Source organism: Brassica napus, chromosome A8 (assembly GCF_020379485.1).
Source record: "Brassica napus cultivar Da-Ae chromosome A8, Da-Ae, whole genome shotgun sequence".
NCBI lineage: Eukaryota > Viridiplantae > Streptophyta > Magnoliopsida > Brassicales > Brassicaceae > Brassica > Brassica napus.
The window spans coordinates 12,415,014-12,441,366 of record NC_063441.1 but is presented as its reverse complement, the minus strand read 5'-3'; the positions used below and the strand labels follow the sequence as shown (position 1 = coordinate 12,441,366).

The 26,353-nt window shown below is 31.7% G+C and overlaps 4 protein-coding genes, 1 long non-coding RNA gene and 1 pseudogene across 6 annotated transcripts; 5 read left to right on the top strand and 1 right to left on the bottom strand.

Annotated features, from left to right (window-relative positions):
* Window positions 1-95: 95 nt before the first annotated feature.
* LOC125577358 (riboflavin biosynthesis protein PYRD, chloroplastic-like) lies at window positions 96-2,085 on the top strand. Its single transcript, XM_048738778.1, has 2 exons — window positions 96-649; window positions 1,084-2,085. Exons 1-2 carry the CDS (start codon window positions 275-277, stop codon window positions 1,984-1,986), a joined length of 1,278 nt encoding a protein of 425 aa, XP_048594735.1. The 5' UTR covers window positions 96-274; the 3' UTR covers window positions 1,987-2,085.
* Window positions 2,086-4,224: 2,139 nt separating this feature from the next.
* Window positions 4,225-5,684, top strand: LOC106359735 (transcription factor bHLH162-like). The gene is made up of 3 exons (XM_013799381.3): window positions 4,225-4,598; window positions 4,697-5,059; window positions 5,420-5,684. The coding sequence occupies exons 1-3, from the start codon at window positions 4,548-4,550 to the stop codon at window positions 5,492-5,494; spliced, it is 489 nt and encodes a 162-aa protein (XP_013654835.2). The 5' UTR covers window positions 4,225-4,547; the 3' UTR covers window positions 5,495-5,684.
* Window positions 5,685-7,798: 2,114 nt separating this feature from the next.
* LOC125576925 lies at window positions 7,799-9,692 on the top strand (annotated as a pseudogene).
* Window positions 9,693-12,960: 3,268 nt separating this feature from the next.
* On the top strand, window positions 12,961-14,355 carry LOC106359738 (late embryogenesis abundant protein 1-like). Its single transcript, XM_013799383.3, has 2 exons — window positions 12,961-13,177; window positions 13,589-14,355. The coding sequence occupies exons 1-2, from the start codon at window positions 13,028-13,030 to the stop codon at window positions 14,222-14,224; spliced, it is 786 nt and encodes a 261-aa protein (XP_013654837.1). The 5' UTR covers window positions 12,961-13,027; the 3' UTR covers window positions 14,225-14,355.
* A 6,907-nt stretch (window positions 14,356-21,262) lies between these two features.
* LOC106370136 lies at window positions 21,263-23,867 on the bottom strand. Of its 2 annotated transcripts, none has more exons than XR_007315791.1 (6): window positions 23,630-23,867; window positions 23,073-23,418; window positions 22,779-22,976; window positions 22,476-22,586; window positions 22,065-22,141; window positions 21,263-21,776 (listed from the first exon to the last, which is right to left on the bottom strand). It is a non-coding gene; the product is annotated as an uncharacterized LOC106370136 (long non-coding RNA). The 2 variants fall into 2 exon arrangements; XR_007315790.1 differs by having other exon boundaries at window positions 22,070-22,141.
* Window positions 23,868-23,969: 102 nt separating this feature from the next.
* On the top strand, window positions 23,970-26,146 carry LOC106359739 (dof zinc finger protein DOF4.3). The gene has a single exon (XM_013799384.3). It carries the CDS (start codon window positions 25,216-25,218, stop codon window positions 26,005-26,007), a length of 792 nt encoding a protein of 263 aa, XP_013654838.1. The 5' UTR covers window positions 23,970-25,215; the 3' UTR covers window positions 26,008-26,146.
* The last annotated feature ends 207 nt before the right edge of the window (window positions 26,147-26,353 follow it).

Here is a 26,353-nt window from a genome sequence, read left to right as displayed (position 1 = left end):
ATCGGGTTTTTACCAAACCAACCAAATCAAATAGCATACTAAACCAGTGGACATTGCCGGTTTTCCGGTTAGACATAACCGGTTCATTGAATTAAAAGCCCCAATCTTCTCATCGTCGTCCTCGACGTCTCCTCTCTCCCGCCGCTGCTGTACTGCTGTACATTTCCAGGCTCGAATCTTAAATCCACTCGTCGTCGAGGTTCCACTTGACTTGAGATTGTTGTTAACTTGGGTGAAGAAGAAAAGCCAATCAAATTTTGAAACGGTGCTTCCGATGCAGATCGCATGCCTCCCAATTCCGATTTCTTCAATCACTCTACGAGCCTCAGTTCCAGCTTCATCAGTATCCTCAAACCATCGCTACATTTTCAACCCCGCTTCGTTTCAGAACCCAAAACCCAGTTTCTTCACCCTCTCTCTCGAAAGATCACATAGAGCACGAACTGGTTTCAAAGCTCCTGTCTTGGCTGCCATGAGAAGCGAAGAAGCTATTGATGATGATGCGTTTTATATGAGGAGATGCGTGGAACTGGCGAAGAGAGCAACTGGGTGCACTAGTCCTAATCCTTTGGTAGGCTGTGTCATTGTTAAAGACAGCAAGATTGTTGGGGAAGGGTTTCATCCCAAAGCTGGTCAGCCTCATGCCGAGGTAACAACAAAAGTTGCAGTCTTTCCTTAATGGGTTTCTGGAAATGAGAAGACTTTATGTATTGTTTCTTGAGCTTCTCATACATTGTTGCATTGTGTGTTTCTTATGATTGTGGAAATGGATATGAGTAGATGTGGTAATGAGTTTGATTCTTGGTCAAAGTTGTTCTTAGGTGTTTGCTCTTTGAGATGCTGGACACTTAGCTGAGAATGTCACTGCTTATGTTAGCTTAGAACCATGTTAATGGAGATTAGTAGATATTAATGAGTTTGATTTATGGTAAAAATTGTTCTTGGCATTGTTACGTGTTTGCTCTCTTTGAGATGCGGGACACTTTGTTGAGAATGACACTGCTTATGTTAGCTCTATGATTCTGTAATTGGAGATTAGTAGATGTTAATGATTTTGATTTTTTTTGTGAAAGTTGTTCTTAGGTGTTTGCTCTTCGAGATGCTGGAGACTTAGCTGAGAATGCCACTGCTTACGTTAGCTTAGAACCATGTAATCACTATGGGAGAACGCCGCCTTGCACAGAAGCATTGATCAAAGCTAAGGTGAAACGAGTTGTAGTTGGGATGGTTGATCCGAATCCAATCGTTTCTTCTTCGGGTATCACTCGTTTGACAGATGCTGGTATTGATGTCACTGTTGGTGTTGAAGAAGACTTGTGCAAGAAGATGAATGAAGGATTCATCCATCGAATGTTAACTGGCAAGCCGTTTCTCGCCCTCAGGTATTCTATGTCTGTCAATGGTTGTTTTCTAGACAAGATCGGTGAAGGAGCTTCGGATACTGGTGGATACTACTCAAAGTTATTGCAAGAATACGACGCAGTAATACTTTCTTCCTCGTTATCTGATAAACTCTCGAGCATTTCCTCACAAGAAGAAGCTAATGTTTCGATCCAGCCTATTCAAATCATAGTAGCTAGCAATGCACAACAGTCTCCTATACTTGCTTCTTCCAACATGGTGGAAGATTCGGCTCTAAAAGTTGTAGTCTTCACCAAAGAGGACATGGTTGCAGAGTCCGGGGTCGAAACAGTTGTATTAGAAAGTATAAACTTGGCTTCCATCTTGGATTACTGTTATCGCCGTGGACTTTGCAGTGTCTTGTTGGATTTGAGGGGAGACATCAAAGACCTTGAAGTGCTTCTTAGAGATGGATTTGAGCAGAAGCTGTTGCAGAAGATAGTGGTTGAGGTTTTGCCTGAATGGTGCGTGAAAGATGATGAGAGACAGGTAACGTTGTCGATGGACTGGTTAGAGTCAAAAGCTGTGGAAGATCTGCAGCCTAAGCAACTAGGTGGAAGCGTTTTGCTGGAGTGTTATCTTTGAAGTTTTGATGCTTGAATGTGTAAGTTGTTGAGCTTCATTTTTTTGAAACCTTTTGTGTTATTAACTGGATTAATAAAATATTTTAAAATATTACTGTCATTTTTGCTTAATGTTTTTTATTCCTAAGAGCATCATCATCAATTGAGTACCTAAAAATATCTTATAACTTTATAATATTAATAATAATAAAAAGTTACCAGTAATATTTCAGAGTTTGCGAAATTATTTATGAATCATCTTACAAATTTTTTTTATAATCTCTCAAATGAGAGAAGTTCCTAGTTCTTACTCTTCTTCATTTCTCCTACTTTTTAAATTTCTATTTTTTTTTTTTTTGCCAAGGTATTTTCTATAATTTTTTTTATTGTTCTATAATTATTTTAGAACTTTACTGAGAAACAAGATCAAACTAGATAAGTCATCCATAAGAATGCTCTCACTCACACACATACCAAATAAATTCAAAAGTGTAAATCCTGAATAAATTCAAGAAAATGTTAGTCAATATTTGGTATTGCAACTAGTTTCATAAAAGGTGTGAAAAATCCAAAACGTGGTTTGTTTTTCAAGAAACGGATTAACGGAGTTTGTTACGTTATAACATTTTTCACATCAAGAAGAAGTGATTCAAACGGAAACCACGTGCGGATTACGGATCACTTTTGAACCTCCTGTTAAAAAAAAAAAAAAAAAAAAAAAAGAAGAAGTGATTCGACCACCATCTATGGCCGACAGGTAATAGGTATCCTAATGTAATTGGCTGCTAAAAGTAAAAAAAAAACATGTGCTCATTTTAAGGATGTACAACTACATTATACTGAGAAGTACCATCAATAAAAAAACGATTGTTGATGATGTCGATTGCATTTGCTTAATGAATTCGAAACGAACATTGGAAAACTATTCTACATTTTGGATGAAGTCAAATAACTAATGGACAAGAAACATTTTATCAAGCATTAGATTTTTGCGTTGAAACCGACATATCCATATGCTCAAAGAAAAGAAAATACTAAACCAGTTTTGATTTGACAACCCTAAATTTCAATTTAAGAGTTATATAACTGCATAAATTTGAAGATTTGTAAAATCTTCATAATAAAAAAGGTCAACAACTACATTATCTTTCTTTTGTGTCCTCATTATTAGTATTTTTAATTTTTAAATCAAACATACGGTATAAGCATCCGACATAAAATAGCAGCCTAGTAGGCTAGTATGTACATAACAAAACAAAAAGAAGAGAAACACTTGACAAAGATTAACTTACAAATTGGTGATGGGAACAAAAGATTATGAGCATGTCTCTGTGTCGATTATGTTCTAGTGGTTCAATAACATCCACCTAGTTGCCTGAGCGAAATAATTGACCATACTATTCCCACCAATCTCCATTTCATAAACAGTTTTCTTGTATCCTTCTTCTTTTTACATATTGAAACAATTAAAAATGTTTTTCCAATGATGGTATTCAGAAAAAAAATGAAAATTAGTTATAGCGTCTGACTTCATAGGTTGTCAAACATGAACTACGTATTTAGATACGAAGTCTTGCATGAGTTTTGTCAACTTTTGGTTTCTACAAATAAATATATAATAATAATAATAAATAATTTTATATAAGTAAGCAAGTAAATGTAAGTACGATTAATTCAACTGACTAGAGGAACCTAGGAACTTCTATAGACCAATATTTCAAAGTAAACGCAGGACTTGAGCACATCCCCTTGTAACATCTCAATGGGACTCTGTTTTTCAGAGCTTTTCACTATTTAAAAAACGGTTATATATGGTGTATAAATGTAAATAATACATTTATCAAACAAAAAAAAATGTATATAATACATATATTGTTATATTGATATATTAAAACTATTAATATAAAAAAAATTATAATTATTCATATGTAATTTTTGTTTTAGTTATATATGTGTATAATACACTCTAATTAATTAAATTTATATTTTTATTATCATCTTATTTAGATGTATTTTTAATATAAAATATGATTATGTTAATTATAAATGAACTAAAAATTTAACTAATGTTTTTTTTTTTGAAACTCAAAGTAGGTTTTGCCCAAAGTGGAAAAATTAACTAATGTTGTTAGTTACGTCGGTGTACATTGGCATATAACTTTTCTGAAAAAAAAACACATTATTGGCATATGCATATGAATAACTAAAAATATTAACCATAACAAATCCGTTGTCAAAAAAAGAGAGAGAGTCAAGAATCATATTTACTTCTTCTTTTTTTTTTGTCTTGTCTTGTTTCATTATCTTTTTATATTTTGTCCGTATATACCCTTCGTCCTTTACAAACCTTTTTTCACTAAACCGTTACAATTAGCACAAACTAATTATCCTTAGGTAGAGCTAATGTGACTTAAACCAACTCACTCCTTTTTTTATATTAATGTGGTTGTTATTGAGTTCCATGGTTTATGACACTTCAAGAAGAAGAAGAAGAAAAACAGGAGTGTGGATAAGAGGCATTCAAACACAAGTCAATCAAGACCTTCAGATCTCAAAATAACTGAGAAAAATAGAAGGATTCAGATGGAAGATCTTTACTTAGAACTAAACTCTCTTCTTCCTCAAACTTCTAGGGTTTCTTCTTCTTCTTTTTCCTTTTTTCCTCTGATATGCATATATAATCTGTGGTTTCATGTCTAATATATAAAACCCTTTTGCTGCTTAATGGTTAGGAGCTACCCCTACCTGATCAGCTAGATGAAGCTGCAAACTACATCAAGGAGCTACAAGTGAGCGTGGAGAAAAATAGAGAAAGGAAGAGGAAGCTTGTTACGACTGCAGCTTTGGAAAAATTGAATTCCACAGGATCTTCATCCATGTCCTCGAGTGTTGATGTCTCCGTGCCTAAGCGGTTGCCAAGGATCGAGATTCAAGAAACCGGTCCGATTCTTCACATCTCCCTTGTGACAAGCTTGGAACATAAGTTTATGTTCCATGAGATCATTCGTATTCTCACTGAGGAATTAGGAGCTGGGCTCACTCATGCTGGATACTCAATTGTTGATGATGCCGTCTTCCACATTTTTGATTGCAAGGTACATAAATCAAATAAATTTTTTATCGATCTTGAGATAAAACTTTGTTACTATTACAGTATTACCATGTTAAAGTTAGGTTTAATCCATACAGTATTCAGGCAATGTGAATAAGATTAAAGTTAGGTCACTGAACTAATATATACAACTTGGTAAAAACACACGTTTTATTCATTAGAAACCGATTGACAAGTGGTTACATATTATATTTTATTTTGAGTGATAAGTAGATGCACTCAAAATGCAAGAATTGGTCCCAACTACTTGTAAGTTGTTTTACTAGATGATTCTTGGTGATACGTATAGAGATATCTTTGATCTTTTTGGGTGCTAATTAATTTAGTTATAATATACGTGTAGGTGGAAGATTGTGATTTTGGAGCTACAAGTAGAATTTCTGAGAATCTCAAGAAACTTGTGAACAGTGTCAACTAATAGTCTACCGAATGTGTACCCTTTTACAGCTTTTTCTGTTTTCGTTCTAATTTATTGTTCATTTTGTTGAATTTATCTTGTAATGTGAAAATGATGTTTCATATGATGATATGAGCATACTATATATATTTTATATGATATGTGTACTATTTACATTTAGTCTGGCAGTTATAAAGATTGGTTGAAACGACTTAGCATATGATATCTGTAACTTTATATTTAGTTTGGCAGTTAAAAGTTCTGTATTTTCGGCATTGAACAATGAGCATATTCTCTTATGCACGAGTTTAAATTATATTTTTGTCTTCTCTGTCAAAAATATTTACATCTATTTACTATTGAAACCGATATTAGAAAACTCTAACCAAATGGATCCAGTGAACTGTCTTTTATTTATATTTACAATTCACAGCAGATTACTAACTAATAATCCGAACAACTGTAAAAACCATAAAACAGAAGGAAAAAAAAACAGCAAAACGAGCCATGCAGGCCTCTTTATAAACAGCTTCTCTCTAAACCCTTGAAACATACTCAAGAACATAATAAGCACTAAGCAAGATCAAATCACATAAGAAAGAACACAAATGGATCCGAACGCAAAAACAATTATCTCTTTCGCATTGTTTTTCCTCTATTTATGTTTCTCTAATATTTCTCTCGCTCGTGGCGCTGAAGTGGGTACGTTTATTTACTTTTGCAAAATCATGTTTACACTTGTATATATCAAAACTCAATACTTATATATATATGATGTTGCTTTGGAAACAGACGATGAAACTCCATTTACGTACGAGCGGAATCCAGAGAAAGGACCAGAGGGATGGGGAAAAATAAACCCTCATTGGAAAACTTGCAACACCGGAAAATTTCAATCTCCGATCGATCTCACTAACGCAAGAGTTAGTATTATTCGTGATGAAGCATGGAGAAGACAATACAAACCAGCCCCGGCTGTAATTGTGAACAGAGGACATGACGTTATGGTACATTTTGTTTAGCTGTAAATTATCATTACATTACGCATATGCATGGTGATATAATTCTAACAATAATTAATAATGATAATATAATAAAAGGTATCGTGGAAAGGAGATGCTGGGAAAATAACAATACGTCGTACTGAGTATAAATTGGTGCAATGTCATTGGCATTCACCGTCAGAGCATACCGTCAACGGAACTCGGTTTGTGTTTTCTTGTCTTAAGAAATAATATAAGAATTAATCTCATAATTTACACCAATTTTAATTTTAAATGTGTTACAGTTATGACATGGAGCTTCACATGGTTCACACGAGTGCTGGAGGCAAAACCGCAGTGATTGGAGTTCTTTATAAATTAGGCAAACCTAATGAATTCCTCACAAGGGTACGTATAATATCAATGTTTATTTATATGAAAGATTGTGTATTTATGACATTTTTTAATTTGAAATTTTTTTAATTTAAATTCAGCTACTAGATGGAATCAAAACAGTGGGAAAAGAACAGAGGGATCTAGGGATCGTGGAACCAAGAACTATTAGATTTCAAACCAAAAAATTCTACAGATACATTGGCTCTCTTACTGTTCCTCCATGCACTGAAGGTGTTATTTGGACCGTTGTCAAAAGGGTATATATCTTTTGTTTTATTGATTACTATCTTTATTCTTAACAAAATGCAATGTTGGTAATTAAACAAATTGTATATATAGGTGAACACAATATCAATGGAACAAATTGCAGCGCTGAGGAGTGCCGTTGACGATGTAAGTACTCTAACTTGCTAATGTTATTTCATTAGCTGATATTGATATTACCTATTACTAATCATGTTATAACCTGAATATAGGGTTATGAGACGAATTCAAGACCGGTTCAAGAAAGAAATGGAAGATCGGTCTGGTTCTACGATCCAAATGTTTGAATTATTGAGTTGAATTGTTTTGTAATGTCGAGAATCGACAGATTGATTGAGTTTAAATACAAGATAACAATGATTTGGATCACTTCATTTATTTTATCTTATCTTTTTAAAATTTTGGTGGAACTGATAATAATTTAAAAAGAAAAACAAACAGCAAACATAAAAAATACAAATGATTAAATTAACCAGATTTCAATCATTTTTCATATATTATCAAGTGTTTGAGGCTTTGAGCCAATCTCGTCCAAAGGGGTCTATTAGGAACAATATTTGTATCATTGGGGTATTTGTACAAAACAATACAAAACAATATTTTTCTTTATTTCTCATATATGATTTAGTAAATAGAAAAATCATTTAATCCCAAAACCATAAAACCTAATCGTAGATGTTCAATGGAAACCTTAACAAGCACCATACAACTCCCAGAGGATACTAGCAGAGATTCTAGTAAGGTTACCCGTGAGAAGCATCTCTCGATTCAAATCCGTTAGCAAAACATGGAAATCAACACCGAGTCCGTGTATTTTCGACGTCTATTCGTGTCTCTCCCGCTTGGTCGCTAATATCATGCGAAGGAAAAGAACTTATAGGGTTCCATGGATGCAAGACATGGGATCTTCCCAAGTCTCTAGCTTCTTACATCCCACTGTCTCTTCAATACTATACGGCTTCTTCCAACAGTTTGGTTTTGCTTGAAAGACATTGTTCTGATTATTATAGCTGCTACGTGGGCACTCCAGTTTTACAACAATCAAAATCCCTCCGACAGATGTTAACTCTCGTTGGTTGGTTTAGTGACTCGTGTAGACAAGGATGGTGTCGTTTTGGACTTCAAAGTTGTTAGGTAAGCTTCACTGAAAACAAAAGATAATATCTCGTGTCGTTTGAGTATGTGTATTTATTCCTCTGAGACAGCGGTTTGGACTTCAAAGATCGTTCACTGCTCTACTCTAGTCTCCAGCATCCGTGTTAAGACTCTGAACGGTACGGTCTACTTTAACCGTCGTCTTGAACCTAACATACTTGTCTCTCATGATTTCTATTCTGAATCGGATCATTCCCGGGTTGTACCTTTCCCAGAACATTTGAATCACAACAACTGCAACGACGTCTTGACAACATCAAGAGTTTTTTTCATGTATATCAGTAGATTATTAGCTCAAAAGGGTGAAAATATTTTCAAGATTTGGAGATTGAACAATTATGAATCTTGGCAGCTTTCGTGGGAGATGCCATGGTTACTATTTTTTACCCGTGTCAATGCATCCGTTTGATAGTGATATTGTTTATCTATGGTGTTATTCTAGCTGTCGTCTGGTACCATTTAACTTGCGGACGCAAAAGGAGAGAATACTCAGAGATGATGAGAATCAGGATTATTTTATGAATCGGTCTATTATTAATAAGAATAGGGGTGATACATGGAGACCAAGATGGTTAATGCAGTCCGTGCTTCCACGGTGGATGGAATCGGTGCCTTGTCTTCCCAAGTTGAGATGATAGATACAAATTCACTACCTTCATTTCCAAAAAGAAAGAGGAACCGAGATAACAACGATGTCTTTTAGATTCACAATTCAGTATGGTTTTTGAGGGTTCCTTCTTCTGTATACAACTCAGGAGAGAGCTTGCAAATAAAGGCTACTAAACAAACAATTATTAATCTTCGATGATGTACAATATTTTGTGCTAATTAACTGGTAAAATGCTAACTGTAAGAGTAGACATTATCTCTGGGTTAAGATTGAAGTAATCACATTGCAATGTACAATAAAGGCATGAACAGATGAGACAACACAGGAAACATCTTTCTCATGTGCCTCTCTCTCTCTCTCTCTCTCTCTCTCTCTCTCTCTCTCTCTCTCTCTCTCTCTCTCTCTCTCTCTCTCTCTCAATATATCTCATAAAGTCTGTTACTGAATGCTTTCTCTACTCTCTTCTTCCTGTAATTTGACCAGATACATAATGTGAGTATATATCACTGAAATGGTCACAATATTCCCAAGCATGTCTAATATACTCACTTGACTAAAAGTATATATTTTCTTTTGATATGTCTTATCGGTTGATTCACCCGCGAAAAACGTATTGAGTGGACTAACCGAAAAAGTTCTACACTACATCATTTGAAAAGCCCAAACCTAAAATAATCAAGTAGGGTAATTTAGTTTCTACCGGTAAGTATGTACTCATGACTGAGCTCCAAAAAACAATTACCAGTAAGCTACCACGACTTAGTTATAAAAAGAACGGGCCACCTTGTTACATCAAACATTACTAATCAGTCTGAAACACAACCATATTTCCACACTCTGGACATACAATCTACACTGTTAATTTTGTTGTTTTCCTAGTGATTATCACTATCATCCTCAACAGTGTCGTGCGAAGCATTTTAAAAGCTTAAGGCGAACAATTTTTTTCTTAAAAAGGTTAATATTAATAGTTTAAATTTAGTTCAAAAATATATTTAATCATAAGTAAGATTTAAATGATAAGATTATCTACTAATAATAGCAATCCCAATTAATTCCAAAGGTTGTGAATTTCACTTATGTTGAAAGGTTATGTCTTTTCTAAAAAATGTCAAAAATGTTGTGTCTTTTCTAAAAATTCAATATTGGAAGGTTGTGTCTTTTCTAAATATTATTTAAATAGTTGTATATTTTTTTAACGGAATTGTGAAAAGATGCATCTGTTAGTTTTCAATTTTAGAATTTTGTATTTATTTTTATTATTTTCATCATGAAAAGGTGCATCTAATAGTTTACAAACATTGATATGAAAGGTTCTATCAATTACTTGTGTCTTTTCAATATCTATATATATAGTGTATTGTAGACATTTTCCTATAACTCAGTTATTTTTTCTATTTCTTGAACCAGTACATATTGTATTTTCCATTTATCAAATGAGTAAACGTTCGGTAAATGTAAATCAAAACTTCAATAATTTATATTTAATTTTTAGTAGAATATATTTTCCTTCAAAAGTGCCAAAAGTGTCTATAAGAGGGGCTTATTATATTGATAATTTGAGAGTTTTGAAGGGATTTAAGAATCCCCTAATTTAAAAGAGATTTGAGATTCGAACAAAGTTTTAGGAAGAGAATTAGAAGAGATTTTAGGAAATCTCAAGGTTTTTGAAAAAAGTTAACACGTCACTTTTAGTTTTAGTTTGAAAGTATCTATAAGAAAAAACTACTCTGGAAACTGTTGTATGAGATGATTAACCAACATATGTGCACTACCATTCACGATCAGAATCTCAATAGAATTATTAATGATACAAGTTATGTTACAAGTGATGGATTTTTGTCTTCACGATCTTCTTTCGATCCACCACTTTTTTATCTGATTTTATTTGCAATCAGATTCCAGTTTTTTGAAACTGTTTTTTTTTGTCAAATAAGTGAGTTCATATAAAAAGAGAAAGATTTGTAAGTTACACAATGTTGTAGCTATTAAGGATTTCCTTGGCAAAAAAAAGATAATAAAAGGAAAGCCCATAGTTGAATGAAAAATAGTTAGAGAAGTCATTCATGTCGTAACCAAATTTGATGAGATACATGAATGGTATCCTCTTTCTTTTGCCTAGGATGATGTCACCTACAGTCATGTCAATAATTTTGAAGACCATTGTTGTTAGCGCTTGTTTCTTTTGGTCTAAATATTACAAATTCTAGCATGTGTAGCAATGCGCGTAAGGGTTTGGGAGCATGAGTCCCTCAATGAAAGCTAATCAGAGAAAGCATTCCAGATTTCTCAGAGACCTATGATGAGAATCCCAACGTTTGTAACCTATCCTTTGAAGAACCAAATCCCATATTTCTCAGAGACGTAAATTGGAGACGATAATTAGCGATTTAAGTGAACCATTGCAAGTGTATGGAGAACAGTTACAACTTCTTAAATGAAAAATTGCAATTGTTGGTGAATGTAATTATAGTGATGAACCATTGCATTTGTTGGTAGTTGTAGTCTTTTGGTGATAAATCATTGCAATTTTGGTGTGAACCAACCATTGCAACCCTTAATCCTCTATATAAAGAGTTATGGACACTGACAAATCATATCAATCACAAATAGACTAGAAAAATGGGAGATTCATAGTAAAAAGATCATCAAAAGTAATGATATGCTATTATGTGTCTTTTTCATTTAAAATATCTTTTTATTGATATGTTTTTGGTTATTTTCTCACTTTCAATTATATTATACATTTTTAAAATCTATGGAAAGTTTATGGATATGTTTTTCTCTCTTTTGTGACACATAAACTTCTTTGAAAAAAATAAGATACTTTATATAAAATCATAAATTATACAAAGTGGCAAATATTTTTTAAAATAAAAGTAGTTAACAATAATAACTTAAAACATGCATACAAATTTCAATATGTGTGCATTTACAAATTGATTATATTCTTTTAGTTGCGGTCTATTTTTCATGTAACAATTGGAATATTTTATTAGTATTTATTTTTATAATTCTCAATTTTATCTCTATTTGATCAAATTTTATGTTATTTTACATGCAAAAGATGAATTTATTCAAGGATTTTTCTGTTGAATAGATGCATCCTTTAAAAATACTTAAAATGTTGTAAAAATGTATCCTTTCAGAAAATTAATATTTTTATATTTAAATTATATTTCAGATAAAAGTTGATCTGTTTATATGGGTGTATCTTTGCCTTTTGATTAAATGAATTGAAATATGTTTTAGACTCATTGATAAAGACATATTTAAAATAAATAGATTTGCATATATTAACATATTATAAAAACATAAAATTTGAAAGATGATGGAATTATGTTTTAAAAATCATATTTTTTTGTTCACACCTTTTGAAAACGATACAAATGGAAATAAATAAATATATATTAATTATGAAATATTTGATACAAAACAACTTGGACATAAATAATGTAAATACTTTAAAGACTCAACATGATTGAATATATATTTTAGGACCAAAATAAGTTGAATAATTTTTTATAGATTTCTAATATTTTCTATTACAATATGTAAATATTTATTTTTATAAAATGAGTTCCCGTGTGACATCACACGGGTTCCTTACCTAGTTTTACATAAATGTTATTTCATTAATTTTAAAAGCTAATTATGAAATGAAAACTATGGTGTAAAAAGCAAAGATTAAAGCATACCTTAAAACTAATTATTAATTTAGTTATAACATAATAAAATTAGTTAAGAGTACATATATACTATAACTAAAATGAAGACTGAACTTATGTTGAAACCTTATTATTGAGATTTATAGTGGTTGATTATAAGAGGCCGCTAAAATTTTAGATTATGTTGGGGTGTATGGCCAATGCTTTTTTAATCATGCTATAGGCACGGCTCTGATCCTCACAGATGATACGTTTCATCGCAGTGATCAACTATCTGGCCAAACAAGCTAAAACTCGTTATATCTAAACACGTGTCGTCACTCCCTCACGTGTCACATACTTAACCTGCCAGGTTCTGCTGTCGGCTCCATAAGCTGCAACGTATTACAGAACCGACCATTTAAAGACCCCTTGCAAAAAGGAGAAGAAAAGAGACCTCGATCGAATTGATATTATCACATCTTTCTTTGTTGATTTGATGAAAATGGCATCCATGCAACTCGCTAGAGCTACTCTTTTTAGCCTCTCAAAAGCTTTCCCTATAGTTCGATCTCCCTTAACTCTGGCTGCTTCTTCGACCCGGAAAGTCTCTCGCGTGTGCTTTGCCTCCTCCGTTAGCCATTCCGAGGTTATTTGTACAACTTTGCTTACAATTTTCTTAGATATTTATATGATTGCTACGTCAAAGTACCTTATCATGCGAGATCATGTGAAAAGCTTCGATTCGATTAGGGCTGGTTTTTAGGTGATAGGTCCAACAATCCCTAACCAAATAACAAAGCCTAATTTAAAACCCCAAGTATATATTTCTACGTACAATAGAAAGTTACATACATTGATATATATTACATACAAATATGTTTGAACATGCCTAGCTATAGTAACATGTCATACTGTTGTACTCATAGATCCTAGTTAGGATGCGATTTAAAGAAACTTAAGTACGTGGTTCTGAGAGTTACGTGTTGGAAAAGTCTACCCCTACGTGAAACTAGATCTTGTTAAAAATGGAGTTCTTATGTGTGTGTTTTGTTTTAAGGGTAGAGATCCGGTAGAGAATGCTAGAGACTCAAGGGCAGATGTACCTTACGGTTCAAAGAAATGGAGGGAGAATACCGAAGAAAACTATGCTCAAGGAGCTAAAGACAAAGCTAATGAAGGAGCGAGCAAAGCAGCTGATAAAGCTTACGAGACCAAAGAGCAGGCTAAAGGCACAGCCTACGAAGCAAAGGAGAAGGCTAAAGACTACGCGGAACTGACAAAAGACAAAGTAAACGAAGGGGCGTATAAGGCAGCGGATAAAGCAGAAGATACAAAAGAAAGAGCCAAGGAGAAAGCAGAGGATACAATGGACAGTGCAAAAGCAAAGGCTCGAGATGCTAAAGAAAAGGTTAAAGAGTATGGAGAAGAGACTAAGGAGAAAGCAGAGGGGTTTAAAGAGACCGTGAAGGGCAAGGCGGAAGAGCTTGGAGAGAAGACGAAGGAGACGGTGAAAGGAGCTTGGGAGAATACAAAAGACAGTGCACGGACTGTGACTGAAGCTGTGGTTGGGCCTGAAGAGGACGCGGATGAGGCACGAGCTGATATCGATAAAGGTGTTGAAGATTTAACTAAAAAAGCGGAGAAAAAAGATGAGAAGGATCGAAAAGAGGATGAGTTCATAACGTTTAACTAATGAGAGAGATAGGATCTGTCCTATATGTGTTTGCTTTCATGCATTGCTCTATTTCAGCTTTATTCTCTGTTGCTAAGCTATGCTTCATGTCTTGTTTGTGAAAATAAATAAATAAGATAAATTTATGGTTATGGCCACAACTTTAAAAAGCAGTTGTGTCTAGAATATTATTCCAGTTTTATCTCTGTTTTACTCATTAATGATCAAAATCAAAAATATAGTACATAAATTGATAAATTCTTTCTAATATGTGTAAAACAGAGAGTATTTTTTATTTATTTTTAAATTAAGGCTATGACTTATTTAATATATTTATTTTTGAAGTATAAATTAAGCTATAAAATATAATTTTATTGACACAATAAAATTAAAATAAATAAAATAATAATTAAATATATAGATAATCTTTTAAAAATATGTAAGAAATCATCAAATGTATTATGGAATCGTAATTCACGTTTATTACTGTTAATGATGGTTGTTGACCGTTTTTACATTTTGACTTCTCGTATCTGCAAACCATTTAATTTGATAAAATTACATGAGTAAATTATGGCGCGACCCCTTCAAATATAAACACTTTTGAGTTTCTGTTCTCCCCTCTTAATTTAAACACTTGGAGATCTATCATTTTCCATTACTATAGAGGGAAAAACTGTTAAATCCCTAGAAAATGATATGGAGGAGGTGCTTTGTGGTTGTGAAAATTGGTTACTTGTTGATGTGTTTGGTTACTTGGTCTTGAAGATAAACTACTCGATATAGAATCCCTTTGCTATGAGTCTCTTGCTCTTTTTTATTTTACAAGTCTTATCGTTTGATTTGTTATCTCTGGTAAAAATGCACTTAATGTTACATAACTAATTTTTTAAAAGTTTACCACGCTCACACACTGGCTAATCTAAATTTAGAATGTTGTTTGACTAAGTATGAAAGTAACCAAATCATCTGTTACCAAGAAAACATGTAAATTGATCGGACCGAAACTCAAATTCAAACTTCCCACGTAATAAAGGGTTTTTTGTAAATATGACTCAAATTTTGAAGTCAAGCACAAAACTAACCCATATTTTTTTGAAACTTTAATTTTTCTTTTTCACCCTCAAAATTCAGATTATTCACGAAAATACCATTATTTTTTTTTTTTGAAAATGCATATTTTACTCTATCATTTTCATCTTCCTCAAGTATTCACAATATTGTCATTGCCATCAACACACCAACCACCATGAACAACCAATTTGAAGCTCTTAATGTACCTACAAATCGATTTACACTCTTTCTTTCTCAATCCTTATGAACCAAAAACATATCTTTACTTTCTCTCCATATTCATCAAAAAGAAAAACCAAAGATTTTGATTCTAAAATTTTTATGGTTCATAGAGCCATTGAAGCTTACGATTCTTGGTGGGTAACTTTTGTTTGAGATTCTGGGTGCTTGGAGAAGATTTTTGTGTGCTAAACAAGTTATCTCACTGGTTGAAATTTTGAAATCAGTTTTTTTTTTTCATATATGTTCGTCCAGACGACTTCCGGGTAAGTTGTCTGGCTGTAGACGACTTACATGGAAGTCTTATGGTCAATGCAGATGTTAATTTTGTAATTGACTTTTAAATGTGTTTTTCTAGACGACTTACATGGAAGTCGTCTGTCTTTGTTTGTTTGTTAGAAGTCGTCTAGGGAAAATGGGTGAGGCTCAACTCTGTTTTGGGTAAACTCTCTTGGCTCCAACACGGTAATGTGGAAGCGGAAAGTTCATGCCTGAGCTCAGTTATTGCCTTCATGGAATCCATCGTTAAGCTCAATCCTCTTTCAGTCAGTGTGAAGCCACAAATGGTAGGATCACAAGGATATGCTTTCCTCCTTGGTGCAATCTTTGGAGGTTTTCCAAAATGTTCAAGCATAGCTCACCATCAAAGTTCAACTCTAACAAGAGCAAATACCAAGGGATTTCTATTATTCAGTTGGAGTCTATCAAAGCTTGAAGATTGTAGTCCCTTAGCACTTCTCTTAATAAAGGCTAGCCAAAATTCCTCATGCCGGGCCAATGAGAGACCTCTTTCCACCATCATCCGCTTTGTTGGAGTGACAACTTCCATTAAAATCCCTCTTCGTGAGGACTCTGTGTTTGGCTATGTAGTCAATGAACTTTGTCGATATCTTGACCGTTTGATGCCTTATGTGATGGTTCGTTTGGGACCGGAAGGCACGACGATACTCATTCCCATGAGAATCGAGGTTACGGAGCACTCAACCTCACGATATACGGTGACTATTTCCGTTGAAGAACTTGAAGGACGATGTAATCACTTTAGGAGCTTACTAGTTTGTGGCACCTTTGAACTTTCTTTCGACTTGTTATCAGGCTTGTCAAAGCTTATGTCGCTATCTTTCTATTATCTTGTATTAAATGTATTCAGTACGATCGCAAATCTACTGTTGGATGTTGCTTTTATCTTTGTAATCGGCTAAGGTTTATGAATGAAATATGTTGTGTTAAAAAAAATAAAAGATATTGTTATTTACTAATGCTCACCATTTGAAACAATCTGGGCTATACATTTTCTTTAAATATATGTATATATATAATTATTTTATTTACACGCGTCCTCCTCTGATACTATGTTTCATAATGAACACCTATAATTTATGATTTTTTTTCTTAAATTACCATCACACTCTCAATATCTCTATCTAGATTTGTTTATATGTACTAGATCATTTCTCCGCGCTACGCGCGGATAATATATTTAAATTTGTTATATTTATCATTTTTATTTCTATGTAAATTTTTGTATATTAAATTATATATAACTAATTTTTAAATTTGATTTTTTTTATATTATTAGTTTGAAGTAAGTATTTCTACAATATGTAACACAATTAACTAATAAAATATGAAGAATCAAGTCCGACATTTTAAAGTTATGTAAAAAAAAATATAATTATGTATAGAACATAAATTATCTTAGTTTAAAACATCGGAATCTCATCTCAAATAAATTCACGAAAAGAAAAAGTACTCCAATAACCTACTTAAAATATAAAACCCCCTTTTCAAAAAGAAAGTGTACTTAATAATATTTTTTTTATGTGTAATAGTTGAAAACTGACAATTGAATATCGATCTAGAATATTATTTTAATATATCTAATGGTAAAATACTAATTGTAATAAACAAATTTTGATTTTTTTAATACTACATGAATTAGAAGTCTTTAAAATATATAATCTATTTTATTAACATAATCTATTTTTTATTCATTTATTATTTTTACGTTACAAAATATTGCTTTAGTTTTATTTGTATATTATTTTTTTAATAATTTAGTTTCTTTTTAAGTATTTTAAAATTATCAAGAATATAATATATTTAAAATTATTTATTTAAATATATCCAAATATGATGTCTCATTTTTATGTGTGTTTGCGTTGAGCATATTAAATTTGTAGTTTGTATATTTAATAACACTTTGTGGCGTGTTGTTTTATGGTTTTAATAAATGTGTTGTCATTTCATTTTTATTACTACTAACATGATGTTTTAGTGATCAGTGATAATGTATTTTTAACGTTATGTTTTATATTTTATCGTATATTTTCTAACTCTTTATGTTGGCACTTTTTTGGAATCATTTTAATTAGATAATATGTTTAAAGATGTAAATAAAACTGTGTATGTTGTGAATTTAGACTTTTTAGTGTAGCTGAGCACTATCAATTATGGAAATTATATTATGATTTTATTTTACTAAATTTTTCTTTTATTGTATATTTTTTGTTTTATTTTTTTATTTTTAAAATTTTATTACCTTATTCTTTAATAGTAGATAATTGCTATTTCTAATTTTTGTTTCATATACCTTAAAAGTCTTCGGTTGATTTTTGATTGTTTTCTTTCTTCAATTACAATGTACAGTTCAACCGTTTTTTTTTTTGAGATCAAACTACTAATATCATTAGATAGAAAAGCTTAATCTCCAAGAATGGAGTGAATATTTGTGCTAGAGAAAACTGATTTAGCCACTAATATAGTGAGATATTATAATATTAGAAGGTATGAAAACTCTTCTATGTTGGATATAATTAAGTTGTTGTCAATTGATTATATATTTGTGATAATTGGAAATACATCTTTATGTCTTCTTTACATCATCCTTCATTGATTTACGGTTCGACCATTTTTAATATACTGAAAGTAACATAATATTAAATGTTGATTATCTCCTTCCAATTAGGAATGCACAGAATCAGAGAAATTTAAGGTGATACCACTTTACAAATTTGTCCTCATATCTATATAAAGTTAGTCTATATGTTTCAAAATGTAATCAGTTTTAATTAAAATCTATAATATTTAAAAGTTATTACTTTAGAAAACTGTCATTTAATATATAAATTTAATCAATTACACAATAATTTACATAATTTAATTGGCCACACAATATCAATAAATATAAAGTTACATTGAAATATAAAAACAATCTATATAGTGAAACAAAAAAACACTTTTAAACCATTATATTATAAAAGGGAAAATCGCAAAAAAAACCTTGAAAGTGTCACTTACTAGCACTTTAAACCTTGAAGTTTTTTCGCTAGCAATTTTAACCTTCAAAGTGACATTTTTATCATAAAAAACCTCCAAAGAAGAAAAATGACCGGTTGAACAGGTTAAAAACAGTTTTTTTTTAAAAAAAATAATTATTTAATTAATAAAATAAACAAAAAAATTAATAAAAATCGAAAAATTTAACAAAAAACTCACAAATTAAAAAATGAGAAAAATAAATAAATATTTAAAAATTAAATAAAAATAACAAAAAATTCAAAAAATAAATAAGATCAAATTAAAATGGAGAAAAATAAAAAAAATCATAAATTTAAAAAAAAAGTGAAATTTTTTGAAACTGTTTTTAAATTTTTATTTTTAAATTTTTAGTATTTATTTTTTATTTTATAAAATTTTAAACTCTAATTCCAAAACCTCACCCATTAACTCTAAACCCTAAAGTTTGAATTAATTAACCTAAGGGGGATAAGTGTATATTTACCTCTTTAATGAAACTTATTTTTGTGACTTTGAGCCTTGAATACTAGTTTGAGAACAAAAACTTGGTTTGGTGTTATCTTAGTCTTTTTTTTTATCAACACATATCTCCAATGATAATTTCCGACATTATATTTGAAAATGAAAAAAAAACTTTTTGAATTTTCAATTTTTTGAAATTTATTATTATTTTTTTCTGTATTTTAATTTGATCTTATTTATTTTTTAATTTTTAGTTATTTTTTATTTAATTTTATAAATCTTTATTTATTTTTCTAACTTTTTTAATTTATGAGTTTTTTGTTAAATTTTTCGATTTTATTATTTTTTGTTTATTTATTAATTAAATAATTATTTTTTGAAAAAAAAAACTGTTTTTAACCTGTTCAGCAAGTCATTTTTCTTCTTTGGAGGTTTTTTATGATAAAAATGTCACTTTGAAGGTTAAAAGTGCTAGTGAAAAAACTTCAAGGTTTAAAGTGCTAGTAAGTGACACTTTCAAGGTTTTTTATGCGATTTTCCCTATTATAAAACAAAAGAAATATTCAAATTATATTGAAACATTAGAATAGTAAGAATTAGAAAAGCTGAAATTTCAACGTCGATCATTTACGTCGGTCATGCCTTAGACCATCTCCAATGTATTCCTCTATTTTTTTCTCTAAAATAGAGAAATTTCATAATAGAGATGGATTTGTCTCCGATGTATTTTTCTATTTTATATCCTAAAAAGAAATATTCTTGATATATTCTTTTCTAAGTTTACAAATAATATATTTTATTTGTGAAAGTTGAAACCAGCCCAATTTCTTTTAGTATTTTATAAAATTATGATATTATTTACACTAAATATTTCTTTACAAACTATTATGTAAATAAAAAATATAATTATATTTATATAAATAATATATTTCATTAAAAATATATTTTCGGTTATAATTGCTTAAGTAAAAAGTTAAAGGATCATTTTGTAAAAAAAAATAGAGGAGGTGACATGTCAAAAAATATAGTTTCTCATTGGACGATTATTTTCGCCTACGTGGACACTCTATCTCAGACTTATTTCCTCCAGTTTTAATTAAAATCTGTAATATTTAAGAGTTATTACTTTAGAAAACTGTGATTTAATATATAAATTTAATCAATTATACAGTAATTTACTTAATTTAATTGGCCAAACAATATCCAATTAATAAAGTTACATTGAAATATAAAAAAAATTATATAGTGAAACAAAAAATAAATTTCCATATCTACGAAAATTCTACATCAGAAAAGGAAGGTAGTATAATTCCTTGAATCGAGATTTTTAAACACAAACATCCAAAATATAATCAAGGTATGACAATGTTTTACTTAAGAATTGAGTTATTGGTATATCAAAAAATTTGAGAAATAATGAATTATTAAACAAAATAATTCAAACTTTTAACATTTGAAAGATAATGAAATATATGAAGTCATAACTCAACTATTTTAATAGTAAAATTTGGGCTACGCAAAATATCCAAACCCAAAGATCCGACTTAAATCAACCCGAAAATCAGGCTTTCGAACTCGATCAGATATGTGATAAATAACCGAATGGGTCTTAAATTGATGTATCTGAAGATCTGGAACCCAATCTGGTCTAAACCAAGAATCAAATGAGTAACCGAAGATATCCAAAATTTATATATATATCTAAAAATATTTGTTACAATTGTACATATAAGTATTTTAATAATTTAATTTAAAATCATAAGTTAATTATATTATTTAATTTCAATATTTTGTGTGTTTTCGGTTAAAATAGGATAGCGTGAATAAAAATGCTCAAAAAGTGTATATAATGAATTTTTTTGGTTATTATTGGTACATTTGGATAGTTTGGATACAAAATACTTGAACTAAATTGGGTAATATGGTTACTTTTAGTACAAATATCTGAACATGTTTAAAATACATTGCTAATTTGGTTATTTTCAGGGTAAAAAATTACTTCAGGATATCTTCAGAGGTCCATGAGCTTTCATAAATGACTGCAGGACGTCATCGAGAAGCCAACTTGATTTGTCATGTGCGATTCCAATTATGTGGAAGATACATTCAACTCCGACCAACAACTCCCATCTGAGCAACTGGCAGAAGCTTAGTAGACGGCTGAACAACTTCACAACCTTAGCCAGAAGGCTTTTCAGCGCTAGTGGCGGGTTACGGGTATATCACGTCTAACAAAGGAAAACCCATCCCTATCATCTTCTTCAAGGTTACTGCCCCTTTAATCTAAATAAGATGAAGAAAATGAACATCTAAGAATGTACATATCCTGCAGGAGTACGTATCAGTGTACCAGTTACATGCCCCAAACTTATGGAGAGTTTTCCCATGTACGATTTTAGAGACAATGATGGTTCTTGAAGTACTCCTTCTCGAGTATGGTTGGATATCAGGTGGAAGGTCGAGGACGTCAAGTCCTTTTCTACACGCCAGATCACACACAGTTTGTGTTCTATTGTGCCTGCACACAGTTACACCAATTCGTTACAAACAGTGAAAGTCACTGACACATGGCTTTTAGAAATGGTCACTGAAACATCAAAAAATACAGGGTATTGATGCCGTTTCTGGATATGATTTGGGATGATGCTTATACCAGTCTTATAAAAAATATCGCTTTAAACATGAGTCCTGCTTTAGTTTCCATTTGCTAATCAACTGCAATTGTTCATTATATGGTTAACTGAACAGTTTATATGGTGCAGAGATACAAAGTAAGAGAAATAAAAAAAATTTGATGAATGCTGACCTTACAGATTTTTAAGCTGAGACCAGTTGCCAATACACTCTGAGATGGTTCCCTAGAAGTGATTGTCACTTACCCTTCTGCAGTTGAAAACACAAAAACAGTTTAGGACTATTAAATTTACCTTCTTGGACTACTTATAGGTTTTCTTGACGACCTCGTTGTTAACTGAGGTGAGAATTCATAAGTTTCAAAGAATTTCATACTACAGAAAAAAAAGTATACATAAAAGTCAGGAAGAATTCAACATGAAAACTTAAAAGTTAAAACCCAGAAAAGGTTTAGCTCAAACTTATATTACAACTCTAAAAATTACTCCACTGCATCCAATCAAGAAAAATATTCAAATTTACACACACAGAATTAATATTCTTATGAGGGCTAATATTGATCTCACGGTAGACGGAACTGTACTTGATTCTGACTATGGTCATCCGTGTTGTTTTGGGAGCTCTGACATGATCGGAACACGGGTTATGCTTCAAAACCAACAATCGTTCTGATCTTATATCCATGCCTAACTCCCTGCTTAAATAGAAAGGTGATTATGTGAATGAAAAACAATGCTATGATTTTGCTGTTTTTTAAGAATTAAGCTAACATCAATGAAAGGGTTCAAAAAAAAAAGAAGCTAACATCAATGGATCACGCAAAAAGAATCGAAGGAACTATTTTGAGCAGAGTAAAATAATGAATATGAAGAGAGTAGACACAAACCTTGATTGTTATAATACAGGACGATGGGAGACCTTCCTGTGGAGACAAAAGACTTTCGTGGATTAAGCAGTAGGTACTTGTAAATGGTTATTCTCAAAAGTGTGTTACAGGATCCGACTAAACTATCATATGAAGTAGAACAATCTGGTCGTTGTGCCATCAATACGCCTCAAGCCTCAACTTAATCACTATCAAAGTCTACATAAATCAAGTATATAGTTTTTTTTTGATCAATTAAGTATTTAGTTTCTACATTAAAACCAGAGAGGAAGGTAAAACCTGGTTACAACTTACATTAGGACGGCACTGGCTTCTTTGGATACCGATGGTGATGAAGGTGGAGCCAATAGGATTTTGAGTTTCCAGACTGTGTTTCACCTCAGTTCCATTTTGGTGAAGCCATCTCGCTGTTAGAAAATCTTGAAGGATTTAACGGTGATGAATCTGATGTAATGGAAGATCAAGAACCCAAAGAATGAGAACTTAACGATTAGGATAAACACGTAGTTTGGAGCTCATGGAGACCAGTTGCAGAAGTCTGGAAAGTTGGATGATGACTTTCTGTTATCCTTGGCTTTTGAAGATGGGAGTTTGCTGATTTCTTCATGATCAGTGTTTGGTTGATGACAGAGATTTAGCGCTGGAAATACAAACCCAAAAATCAACTCGACAGGTTCAATCATCAGTCGATTCAAAATAAATAGAATCACTCAAAAAAAAAAATATCAGATCCAATCAATCTTTAAACTACAGCTTAATTTGGTTTTGACCTAAAAACCCAATATCCAAATACACAGAGAGCTTGCATATATATTATAAAACAAATTTAGAGGGGGAGAGATGAGAGCCACCTTGATCCAGAGTTGATGACATTGGCATGACCGGGGAAATATAGATTCTACGTTGTAGTTCTTCTTCTCCTCAGCAAAATTGGATGTGAAGAGGTAGATTATATAGTGATTGCACTAAATGATAAAGCTTTATGAGTCACAATTTTAATGTTACAGAGGAGAAGAGGTGAAACGGTTGGGATTTCTTCGAGGAAAAGGAGGAAGACGAAGTCGTCGAACTAATTTTTGATGTGTGAGGAACATATGACATGGCACAATACAACTCTATGATTGGTCTGAATTATTAATCTGACGTGGATCCCTTCTCCATTGAGAATATCTGGCTTTTAGTATAGTATAGATTATTGGGAAAATTGCTAAAAGAGAACAAAAAAACAAGGTTGTTGTCCCCTTGGTATAAAACCAACATGAAGTTGTCTCAATAGTATAATTTTTCTCATAATCCCAAAACTATCCCTATATTTAATCTAATTAAACACAATTTAAAAGTTAATTTGAATTTAAAAAAGAAGTTAATGGAAAAAATGAAAAAAAAATTGAAAGGCAATCGAAAAAAAAAAAAACGGTATAGATATGCATCATAGAGAACAAGAGTTTGTGAGAAGAATCAAAAGAAAAACTATGGGAAAACCATAGATTGATGAAGAAGAGAAGGGAGAATCATTTTTTCTTTAATTTTTTCAAGTAAAATCGACCATAACACGTTTTAGGAAGTTAGAATATTTTTAGGAGATTTTTATAATATTTCCTTAACTGAAATTTCATTAATTTTCGCAAAAAATCAGGTATTCTTATCCGTAGAAGGCGACTTCTAAAAGTTTAGAAGAATGATAAAAATTTTGAATACATTTTCTACTTTGAGTAGACGTAAGAGTACATTGTAGAAAACACATTCCCTAAAATTTAGAATACTTTATAAACGTAGAAGATGCATTCGGAAGGAAAGTGGATACCTTTACGATTAGTAGAATGCACATTCCTCTTTTTTAGAAATTTAGTAAATAGTAAAATGGACGTTCTAAAAGAAGTAGATGAACGTGTTTATTTTAGAAATTGTTTTCTACTATACTATTTTATGTTGAAGACGCATTCTACTTTTAGTAGAACGTATCTTAAAAATCTTATTTACCAAGTTTTTGAACAAAACAAAATTACCAGCTTGTGTATATGGATGTTTTATTAATTGTTTATATTTTTAATAATTTTTTTGATTCTCAAAATTATTTATTTCATTAGTTTTCAGAAATACAAAGGGTAAAAAGGAGAAAAAATGGACAAAACTAGTTTTATACCAAAGGGACAACAACCTGATTTTTTTATTCTCTTTTGGCAATTTTCCCAGAGTAAAAGAACCTTGGTTTTTTTACTAAGCTTAGCCTAATGTTCTAATGTGAGGATAGATCTTCAGATTTTACTAATACATCATTTTTAACATGTTGCCCATAATCTCACTTTCTTAAACCCAAACTTATCTTTTTTTTTTCTTCAGTTTCCAGTTCTCAAGAGTCTATATAAGAAGACACCCTCACAACACCAAAATAATCATACCAACAACAAAAAAAACTAATTAGTAGCTCTTGAGAAAAATGGATTACTCTAGTGTTCTTGCTGAAGGAGGCAATGAAGTGAACCAAGAGAAGCCTCCACCGCGAGTGTGTCCAAGGTGCAACTCAACCAACACCAAGTTTTGTTACTACAACAACCATAGTGTGTCTCAACCACGCTACAAGTGCAAGGAATGTCGCCGAAACTGGACTCATGGTGGAGCGCTAAGGAACATACCGATTGGTGGAAGTGGCCGTAAAAAGAAGAGTACAATGATAGATCAACCTTTTGTTTCTCAGGCAGTTTCTGCTGAGATCCAACAAGTTAGTCGTCGTCGCCAACCTTTCTTACATGCTCAAAAAACCAACCAGTTTGTTGAATATTTTGGTGGTTCTTCTTATGGCTTTGATGTTGATAACCATGTCGGTTCTTTTCCTAAAATTTGCGGCGATGGGGTGCTTCCATTTCAAAGTTTTCCACCAATGGATCGCTCTTATTTCCATGATGGATTGTTTCAACAAGATTACTACAACGTTGAGTCCAATGATTTGATTGGTAATCATTTGAATAACCAATCAATTGGTAATCATTTGATTAACACATCAATTGGTAGTTATAATGTTGTGAGCTCTAATCATAACAGTTACATTAATCAAGAGCATCGAGACAAGTGGAACCAGAGCTTAAACAATACTATGAACATGAATCATAATGCCAGCACCAGTGGAAGCAGAGAATGGTGGGACACTGATCACATGAACAATTACAACGGCAACATAAAGAAAAACTGTGTGTATGAGTCCTCTTACCATTTGGAGAAGCATGGTCCTTGAATCTTAGCCTTATTATCCATTTTCCCTTTCTGTTTTTATTTTTAAGTGATGAAAGCTTCTACCGTTGTTTCCCAAAATTCAGACATAAGTTGCTTGTCGGATTTTCCCCCCTATCTATAATTATATGAATATCTCTATGGATCAGTCCGTTAATTATATTGCCTACTGCCAATGCACTTTTCTGGTTATAAGTAGGATCTTGAGCCAAAAATATATACTAGTTCTTTATATTTTTAGCTAACATGTACAACAAATTACGTCCAAGATAAACCCCACAAATGCAATAATCTCGATACAACATAAGTTTTTTCGTTGATAAATGATTTGTACAACACAAGTTAAGCTC